The sequence below is a fragment of the Lupinus angustifolius genome, chromosome LG10 (assembly GCF_001865875.1).
Source record: "Lupinus angustifolius cultivar Tanjil chromosome LG10, LupAngTanjil_v1.0, whole genome shotgun sequence".
NCBI lineage: Eukaryota > Viridiplantae > Streptophyta > Magnoliopsida > Fabales > Fabaceae > Lupinus > Lupinus angustifolius.
Genome location: NC_032018.1, coordinates 9189813 through 9201023, shown reverse-complemented (window position 1 = coordinate 9201023; position 11211 = coordinate 9189813). Strand labels below are relative to the sequence as shown.

The following is an 11211-nucleotide window of genomic DNA, read 5'->3' as shown; positions in this document are numbered from 1 at the left end:
TTCAAGCTTGATTTACATTCATATATTATCCAGCTCAAGCGAGGAACTATAATTAAATATGGTTGATAACTTATACATGTTTCATATTGCCTAACATTATTATTGAGGATGAATGAGACATGTATAGTGATAATTTTGATTATTCTTATGATTATGTGGAAAATGATACGACATCAGCATCTAAAGATCTTCTTCTTGAATTTCAAAAGTATCTACAAAATAAATTTCAACTTTGTGATAAATTTGCTCATTATAATCTTCACCCATATTTGATTGAGCATATTTTGAAAATTGTAAACATGATGCTCACCAACTTTGAACAACGTTTTAATTATATATTTTGTGATTTCCATTTATGTATTTGTTTAAGAGTATAATATTTATGTATTATTACTGTGAAAAATTATATACGGTTTGCACATCATTTACTAATTATTTATATTATTTTTTGGAAGAATTAATAATTATTAAATATGAATAGTAAATAATGTAACGATAGTATATAAAACTCTCATTTCTTATATTTTTTTCATCTTTATTTAACATGTATTGTCTTAGTGTATTTATGTTATCGCTTATCACTTTATTGCGAATTTTATATCATTTTAAATGTGTTTTGAAAATTTATTAATCAATTTCATGTTATTTTAATAAATTCTTATTAATTTTTTAATTATTTGTGATTAATTATATATATCCATATATTTTAGTCTTAGAATAAATTGCAAGTCACATGAAGCATCATCTGAAACTCCTAATTAACATAACTTATTGTATGTTTGATGGAGATTATTATTTCTTTTTTGCTAATTTTTTGTTTATAAGTTTTTTTTTATAAATTGTTCGTCTGGTTAGACGCTTAATTGATAAAAAAGAAATTTATAAATTAAGATAAAGAAGAAAAAGCATGTTGAAAGTTTGATGAGTTTACTTTATTTTTTTCAGTCTATAATTTCAGAGTTTAAAAATCATAACGTAAAAACAAAATTCATACCAAACTTCGCTCATTTCTTTGACACCAATTTAAGTCACTCAAACTTGCCAAAGTTAAAAAGATTTTGGAAGAATCTGAATGTTAAACATCGTACAGAATCTGAAATTGCATAGCTACAGTCTCTGCTCTGGTTTCTGGCATCTTGGACTATTCTAATGCATCTTTTGAGAACAAATTTTCGAAAGGAAAAGTGAAAACTATGAGCCTTTACTATCTGTAAAGTCACTTGCAATCTTACACTCAATAATATCTCACCAGAACAGAAGGAAAACTTCCAATAAATAACTTGTAGTATTTCTTTTGCTTATTAGAGAGAATGCTTATTATACTAAAGGAAGAAAGAATCAATGGAAGAAAAGAAGAGGGAAATATAGAAAGTAAGTAATGAATGTATATGTAAATAAATCTTGCTTTCTATTTCATTTTCCAAATAAAAGTAGGAAGGCTTTTAGTCTTGATGTAAATTTGAATTGTAATCAAATAATGTGTTAATCTAGTTTTGTAAGATCTTACTAAATCCCTAAATAAACTAAAAGATTACAAATTCAATTCATGTAAGTAACACTTGATATAAATGGCAACCACACCCCAACAAATCTTAACTTCTTACCCCAAGGTGAGAAATATACTTAGTTATATACTACAAAAAACTTTATATAAAATTTGTTCAATCATTTGAGGTAACCAATGTTAATGTAATGAAACATGAGAGATAGTGATGTGTGTCTCCATGAATTCAAAGAGAGATGTTACCATTCTCACTTATGGATCAAATTTGAATTATTTTCTTTATATTTTAAACATTTCTCTGCCGACAAAAAAATAAAGTGCCATAATAAAGGGAGCACTGAGACAAGGGTTGAGTTGTCACTTAGCAACATCTCTTACTCTTTATTCCTTCTTTCATTTCCCCTCTCTTTGTACTTCAAAATTTTCATACTTGAAAGTTGTTAGTTTTAACTTGGAGAAAATGGATGTGTGCCAAAATGTATCAGTTTCAAGTGAGTGCAAGCAAGAGCAGATTCATCCCCCTTGCTCAACAAGCCTTGATGACCTATTCTCTGCTCAGAACATGGTTAGTGTCACACTTTTTGTGTGTTTGTTTATCCTTACCTTAAACTTTTCATCCTTTGTTACTGTTCTTGCAATGGTTATATTTCTTAGTTTGAGTCTTTGAGAAAGTGTTTCCTTTCTTGTAGTTAACTATTTACCTTTACCAAGTTTGTAGCTTTAATGTTATATTGCTTATGCTATGTTTCTTGGTGTATTCAAGTGTTTGTATGAACTTATTTTTTTGGTACAACTTATTAGTAATGAACTAATCAATTTCGGGTTGCACCTATTACTAGTCGCTCAGAGTATTACCTTATGTTACTAAGTTTTGCAACCTTTGCTAAAAAAAATGTATGTAGGAAGTGGATGTTGGGTTGGAGTGGCTATCAGTATTTGTTGAAGACTGCTTCTCAAGCCCCCCAATCTGTTTATTGGGACCTTCTGGTGTTCAAACAACAAGCACAAGCTCAAACCCTTCAAGCACAATGAAGAGACCCCATCATCAGAATGAGTCATTTTCACTTCAGAATCTTGCAGTTCATGGAAAACCCAGAAGCAAAAGAAAAAGGCTTTCAGCCCCTATAACCAATGACCCTTTAAGAACTAGCATATGGTCACATAAAATAACAAGTCCACAAAATGAAACACCCTTTTGTTCAGACCCTCCACTCCTCAAACAGGCTTATTGGTTGGCTGATAGTGAACTCTTTGTCCCTAAACAGAAGAATGATGATGAGCAAGAAGAGGTAGTAAAAGCAAAAGATGAAGAAGTTATGATGGAGAAAGGGATAGTGTTGAGTAAGGAAAGTTTTGGTGACTCTGAGCAGGATGCTGATGATGTTTTTAGCAAAAATTTTCAGCAGCATCCAATGCCAAGAAGGTGCACTCATTGTCTTTCTCAGAGGACCCCACAGTGGAGGGCAGGACCATTAGGTCCAAAGACACTATGCAATGCATGTGGTGTGAGGTACAAGTCTGGTAGGTTGCTTCCAGAGTATAGGCCAGCAAAAAGTCCTACTTTTGTAAACTACTTGCACTCAAATTCCCACAAGAAAGTTATGGAGATGAGGGGAAATGGATGCTCTATCTTCCATTCCCAATGAGCAAGTAATACAACAAGTATATGTAGTATTTTCATTGGTACGAGATATGATTTGAGATAACAGATATCTGTTCTAAGTAGTAATGGTTACTATATATTTTCATGTAAATTGAAAAGGTTAAAATCTAGGAACGAAGTATTTAGAAATAGAGATAGTTTATTAAGGGCAGTGATTATTGATTAGTGCTATGATAATGGGCACATTTTTATTGCTTAGTATGCAGTTTCATTTTGTAATTCCACATTTCCACTTTCATTAAAAGTAAGTAGTAGAATTTATTCTCATTCCAAAAGAATATGCTGCTGAAGATAAAGCTTTTGCACTAACTTATCACATTTTCTCAATTGATATATGGTGCTAGTTGCTAAGGTATTTTGCCATTTCTATCTTAAGATAAGGATAGAACTCAATAGCAAGAAAAAAGGAGCATCGTTAGAAGTTACAGAACCACCACAAGGGTATGGGCATCAAAGTCAAAGGTGAGGCCATAACTTCCTCTTTTTTCTCATTTTGCTCTGGTTATTTGTACCTTTGAATATGTCTTTAAAGAACAAGGATTATCTCCGGTATGTAAGATGAGAGTTCTTGTTTCTTCTTTTAAATTCAATAACAAAAATATTATTTCATTATAAATAAAAAATTTAAAGTGTTTATTTTCCCCTTTATTTTGGTAGTACTCATTTCTGTAGATAGAAGAGAGATTCTTACCTGTCTTTAAAATAACATAGTTGTGTATTTTGTTACACTTGGTATCATATGCTGTTAGTATAAGCATGTGAGAGGGAGTGCTCTTTTTTTATTTACTTATACTTGGCAGTTGGCAAGCACTACCATAGAGGAGATAAGATAGTCCATTAAACTTAAGATTTTCCACTCAGGACCAAGATAAACAAAATGGAAAAAGATAAAAAAGTTACCATCATTTTCATCTGAATTAGTTTGATTATTTTCTATGTTACGAAAAAACCATATATAGGAAACAGATTTTTGGCGTGGTTCTCTGCATTATGTATATTGTGTTTAGGAACGGAAGTAGTCAATGGAGAATTATAATAGAAGTGGAGTGGACACCAATTTTGATGAAAAAAGTTAAGATATTAAATTTAGGAGACTTTTTATTTATGTTTTTTATTCACACTTAAAATATCTAATATAACCAAGTTGAAAAACAAGACTATGTCACAATTGATAATATCATACTTTTTATGACTATGGATAATACTATATACTTAGCATGTTATTTAATTAATTATTTAATAAATATATCAAATGGATGGTTGTTGTGACTTAATAAGAGATGTCAAGCTAGTCTTTCAGGAAATATAGTAATATAATTTTTGCTAACTATATTAGTCTTATCTGACTCAAGTAGGATTCATGGAGGATACATGTGACTTACACTCAAAAGTTAACTATTGGACAAGGTTGTTTGTCAACAATTCAAACTTGTTCTCCAAAAAAAATCTTAAGAAAAATACATTTCGGGCACCAATCAATTGTTAGGTATTAGTGACCTAGGAACACCTAGAAGAGGTTGAATAGGTGTAGCGATTATCAATTACCGCTCGTTGAACAAAAACCCAACTGCTGGAAACAACCCAGTTAATCGATTAACAAGTTTTAATCGATTAACTATTGCATAGAACAGAATGATCAGACAGACAATTTGCACAGTAATTAAAACAAAATGGAACAGATACAATACAAATATTTTTACGCACAATTATTAAGTATATGGCAGTAAACAAATATCCAACTTTTCAATTATAGATTCAATTTATAATGGCAAGAAACATAAAGAAGATAAAGAGAGAAAGAACAGTGCACAAAGGATTTTTATCCTGGTTCCTCTGCGGTCCACTACAAACTACATCCAGGCCTCTCCTTCTGGATCAGGGAGATTTTCTTTCTTCATAATATTGAAATATGGATACAAATACCAATTCAATTACAAGCACATATGACGCTCCCTTCTTGAAATCTAGGACATCTAAATCATTGGTTTGACTCTACCATTCGCCTATGAGACAACTTTTCTCGCGAACTAGCCCCAGCCAAGATTCTTATCCTCAAATTAAGACCTCCTAGCCTTGGTGAAGAACTTCAATCTCTGTGGTGATCTCACACCAAGAGACAAATCCAGAATACACAAAAACACGTTAAACAACAAGGTATATATACTAAGCACAATAATGCTTAAAATATGACAAGATAAAGACTCAAAGATTAACCCTTTTACTAACCACTTAAGCCATCAAGATTCAAATGAGTTAATCAATATTAGTATACAAATAATTTCTCTCTAACAATATCTAATGCATGAGCATGTGAACAAGATAAGAATGGATACAGAATTATGCAAAAACAATAAGCATATAACATCAATTAAAACAACATAATCTCTCTTCTCACGCATGTAATCTCTCCTGCAAAAATCAGTAAAACACTTATGCAAAATGCTCTCTAAACAGCCCTATACAATATAATGCAATGCTTTGGTTCTCTGAACAATGCCTTGTATTTATAGCATAGAGAATAGGCGGTTACATTCGTTGCAAAACAGTTAAACAGTTAAAACAGATTTCAGTTATAACAAATAAAAGACTAGTTAATCGATTAAGGCTTCTCCTTAATCGATTAACGGGGCAACATAATGACACAGAATTCAGTTCAAATAGAAAACACACATTTAAAAGAAAAGCAGTTGTGTTAATCGATTAAGTTACCACGTTAATCGATTAACTGAAACATTTATGCATATATTTTAAATGGTAAACTTCTCATATGTTATGCACAATATATATACATGTTTTACCAATTATATTATGCCTAATATGCACATATAACATGTATGATAGATGCATGAACAAACAATTAACTAGATGATATGTCTCATGGATATGATAATTAAGATGGCTTAAGAGACTAGCACCTAGGTTCACCTAACCTATACTCACTTACTAAGGCACACATCCCAGACTACTTAGATTATAGACTCAATTTACACCTTAATCTAGATATGACCAAATGAGCATAAGACATATTGATTGTTGAGCCATCTTCAAGCTTTGTTAGAACATTGTCTTCATCAAAACATAACAAAGACATGCTAGTGCTATCCTTGACACTTTGCACTTTCATCAATAGTAATCTCACTCTACCAGGTTGAAGTAGGATTTGCATGCTTTCAGTTGATGAAGTACACATGTGATTTAGACTAAAAAATTAATTATTCAACAAGTTGATTTGGTGATAATTCTTAAAAACTTCTTCTACGATAAAGATCTTAAGAAAAAGAAATTATTTGTTGATCCAGAGCAACAACGTCATCTATTGTCTCAATCCATATTAATCTGACATGTTATAAAAATAATCACTCATTTATATTATTTCTCTTACCTTTCAACTACATTTTACTATGTCTAGTGTAGGCAAGGATCATATGTCCCAAAAAATTTATGTTTTCTGCCAATCATATTCCACTAAGTAATATAAAAAAAATATTTTCTATTTTTATGATTTTTCTTTCTAATTAAATTCAATTTTTAATTTAATTAAAACACAAATAAGACACCAAAATATAATAAATGATCTTCATTCATTTCATATAATTGTTAGTCAGAACCCCAAATAGCATGTTGATCCAAGAACATGTTCTTTTTATTCACTTACTACCATTGATCAAACATTTCAACTCTACTAAAATAACTAAAATGGAGGATTTAATGCTTTTTAAAATAACTACTTTAATAAAATGAAAATATTAAATTGGTTGTGACTATTTATCTATTCAAATCAGTCTCCCTAATCAATGACCTTAAAATAACTACTTTAATAAAATGAAAATATTAAATTGGTTGTGACTATTTGTCTATTTAAATCAGTCTCCCTAATCAATGACCTTATTTATGTTGTCAATTATCAATTTTACTATTCAACTACTGTATATATTTTAAACTTAGCACCACCATTGCAGATATGGTGGGAGGTACTAATGTCTATCCACCACCCTTTCTCTAACCATAGTGACTTCAAATATCACAACTAAAAATGACTTTTTAGTTATGTTGGCATGTGGAGGACTACTCAATGGTTTGTTCATGCACTTATGTGCCATATGATTTGGCTTGCCACATTTAGCATATGAATGGTTTAACATAATCATTTCTCATATGGTGTTGTTGTCTTACATTATGAATCTTTTGAAAATTCCAACTCTTGTTGTTTGAGATGTTTTCTCTAGTTTTATTTGTGTGCTTCTTTCTCAATGTGCACACATGTGATCATACTTTCCAAAGAAAATTATTTAGTTTTATGCTTGAGAAGGTTTTTAAAGTCCTTCTAGGTGGGGGGCATTTTGTCAATGATGACAACTAATAAAATTGTTCATCTGAAGACATTCCCTCACATATAATTTCATGAGCAATTTTCTATAACTCATGGAATTGAGCCTCTACCGACTTATCATCACTCACCTTATACTTTAGGTAGTAGCTCATAGCATACTTTTACATTAAAAAATTGTGTTCCTAATAGAGGGCTAATTCTATAGATATTTTATCATTTACTTCCTTTTCAACTTTTCTAGGCACCATTGGGATATCAACATTCAAAATTTTGGGACTTTTCTCATAGTAAGGACGAACATCCTTTATTTCTTTTTCAGCTTCAAAATTTTGATATATGTCAAACTGAAAAGATTAGTTGATGTCAAATTGATAGAACTAGAATCAACAATTTCATTAGAAGTCATGGCAGAATAAAATCGTCTTAAAATTGTTTAAAAAATAGTTATGAAACCGAATAATTATTGGCTCATTCACAACCTAAGTCGTTCTCTTTAAAACATTTCGTGGTACTATTAAAAATTGTGCAAACAACTATTAATTACGACATTCTAAGAATAAAATAGCTTAGACCACTTTATCCAACACTCGCTCATTGTGGGAATCATTCTAGAATTACACCCACAATTATCGCCAATGCCACTCTCTATGGCCACTTCCAGTTTAAAGTGCCACAAAAAGATATAGGGAGATGATTGTCAGAAATGCCTCAACAAGGAAAGAGAGAGAGATAGAAGAAGCTGAGGAATATGTCACCACTAGTACATTTAGCCAAGAGCTCGAATGATCTATTTATATATCTAGGAATCCAAACAATGATACAGGAAAGAGTTCAGATCACATATGTTACGGAAAAGAACAATCACATGAAGCGCATGTGGAGTGTGTGCTTGTGCATGTCCAACTTCCAAAATGTGTGTATGTGGTGTGTCTAATGTCCAAAATGTGTGTCTAATGTGTGCCTAGTTGGGAGGATTAGGTGACGTGGTTTGTTCAAAAAGATGCACAAGCCCAAGTCAGGCTAGGCGGCAATGCACACATGTGATCATGTGGTGAGCGATCTTCCCACCACAAAACTCATGTTCTTGATGGGCCACATCCAAAAAAATACAACTCTTACTTAAAAATATTCTTCAAGTATTTACTTTATCCAATGTGAGACTTCTTTTTTATTTTTTATATTTCACACTTTCAATAAACCAATATTTTTAGATTTGTCTTAGTGTCCCTTTTTTTCTTGATGCAACAAATCTTTTGTTCTTGCATAGCCATTTCATTTACAGAATATAATCTTTGACTTTTGTCCTTGAGGCATATCTCCAGTGTAGTCTTGAGTTAAATCAATTCTTCTCTGCTCGTGACTCTATGATGGTCTTTGAACACTTGATTCTTTACCGAGTCCTCTTTATCAAATAGATATTCACGTCTTAGTTGGATTTTCTCTACTTGAATGATATTCTTCATGGTTGTTTTTAAGCCTCTTTTATTTCATTTATTGAAATTCAAGTGTTCTTTTTTTCCTTGCAGATCACTTGTTTCCTCAAATTTCACTTTGTTTTAAATGTCTTGATGATATAATTTATTTTATAATTCCCTTCAAACTTAATTTGTGACGTTTTTCGCTATTTTACCATTTGAGATAACTTGTCTTCATACTTGAACAACTTGTTAGAGAATTTAACATGGTCATGAAATCATACTCATTGTTTGCATTCCACCAAAATATTTCTTATGGAGGTCTCGATTAGAATATCATTCAACACATCTCCCCAAGATGCTTACTCAAGATAGACTTACAAAAGTCCTTTGACATTATAGAATGGTCTTTTATCAAAGAGCTTCTATAGAAAATTGAAATTCTTGCCAGATTTATTAAATAGTAGTGGGAGAGGCAATGTGAAATTCAACAATAGGAATGCGAGAAAATTCACAACCAATGGAGGTTCATGGATTCTTGGTAGAAGATATGGGGGAGGAAACTAATAGATAATTATGATCAATGTTGTTATTCTCCAACTCATCTTCCGTAGATTATGGTTATTATTAAAGCTGTCAAAGGTTGTTAGGATAGCTTTGTTTATCTTTGATTGGCTGTATCTACTCCTAGTTTGTAGGACTAAGTTAGCTAGTCAAAGTCTCTTTGTAATCTATATAAACACATGTAACTCTGGTTGATAAATCAAGAAGAAACAAAAACCTTTTATGGTATCAAGAGATATTTAGCATAACTGCAATTTTTTTTCCTCATCCTCTTTCTTTCTCTTCTGCTTCTACTTCAGAAACTGAACTCATTCCAAACAATTCTCTCACTACCTCTGTTGATAAGCTTATTGCACTCAATATTGGTTCACAATTATATATCAAGCTTGATGGTGCCAATTATCCAGCTTGGCGTCTTCAATTTTTAACCTTGTTAACAGGTTATGACCTTATGTGTTATATTGATGACAGTTTCCCATGTCCCTCCAAAATGTTGGAGCCCAACAGTACTACTCTTAACCCTGCCTTCACTCATTGGGTACGTCAGGATCAACTACTCCTGCATGGCATTGTGTCATCAGTAGTTGCAATAGTGGTCACACATCTAGCCACTGTCCAAACAGCACAACGAGCTTGGGATACACTCAAAACCATGTATGCTAGTCGATCCAGAGTTCACATCATGGCTCTAAAGCAACGTATCACCACATTTACCAAAGGTACTCAGACTATGGCTACCTATCTTCAAGGTATTAAAGCTATAGCTGATGAACTTGCCATCATTGATCACCCTCTTGACAACACCGATTTGGTTATTCACACTTTAAATGGTTTAAGCAGTGAATATAAAGATATTTCTGCTGCTCTCTGCAGCAGAGAAACTTCTGTCAGCTATGCTGACCTTCATGAAATACTCATGGATTTTTTTTTGTTTCGTGAAAACTACAATACATCTGACACATTAGTTGCCACGGCCAACACAGTCCAGCGCCACAGAAGTCAGCAACGGTCCAAAACTCAGTTGTCAGGACGCAATTTTGTCTCCAACACCTCAGACAATCAAGTTGTGTGTCAGTACTGTGAAAAACCTGGACATATTGCCAAGAAATGCTATAAGATTAATGGTTATCCAAAAAGGAATGGATCTCACCCTTCAGTCAATATGGCTCAATACTCCTCTCCTGTCCAACACTCTAGTTGGGTCATGGACACTAGAGCCTCTCATCATGTCACTCAGGACTTCAACAATTAAGCTTGGCCAATCCATATCCAGGCAATGATCACGTCACTATTGGTGATGGCACAGGTTTGCAAATTACTCATATTGGTCATTCTTCTATTCCTACCAAAACAAAATCTCTCTCTCTTAATCAAGTATTATGTGTTCCATCTATTCAATCCAATCTTGTGTCTGTCTCTCAATTATGTCGATCTAACCATTGTTCTGTTGAATTTTTTCCTGATTGCTTTGTTGTGAAGGACTTGAAGTCGGGTCAAACTCTTCTACAAGGGCCCCTTAAGCAAGATCTTTATCAGTTACCATCCCTTATCACCACTTCTACTCCTCCTCAAGTCTACACCACCAGTCTCCAATCTATCTCTACATGGCATCATAAACTTGGTCATCCGTCATCGAAAATAATCAAACACATAGCTGATAATCATCATCTACCAATAAAGCTCACTCCATCTCATGAATGTAGCTCTTGTCATTGTGCTAAAAGTCACAAGTTGC

The 11211-nt window shown here is 32.5% G+C and overlaps 2 protein-coding genes across 3 annotated transcripts; both read left to right on the top strand.

Annotated features, from left to right (window-relative positions):
• On the top strand, positions 1803-3384 carry LOC109358901 (GATA transcription factor 4-like). 2 transcript variants are annotated; one of them, XM_019603389.1, is made up of 4 exons: positions 1803-2069; positions 2407-2779; positions 2810-3154; positions 3227-3384. In XM_019603389.1, exons 1-3 carry the CDS (start codon positions 1965-1967, stop codon positions 3148-3150), a joined length of 819 nt encoding a protein of 272 aa, XP_019458934.1. In that variant the 5' UTR covers positions 1803-1964; the 3' UTR covers positions 3151-3154; positions 3227-3384. The 2 variants fall into 2 exon arrangements, with proteins under 2 accessions (XP_019458934.1, XP_019458933.1); XM_019603388.1 differs by having other exon boundaries at positions 1805-2069; positions 2407-3154.
• Positions 9967-10728, top strand: LOC109358003. Its single transcript, XM_019602071.1, has one exon. The coding sequence runs from the start codon at positions 9967-9969 to the stop codon at positions 10726-10728; it is 762 nt and encodes a 253-aa protein (XP_019457616.1).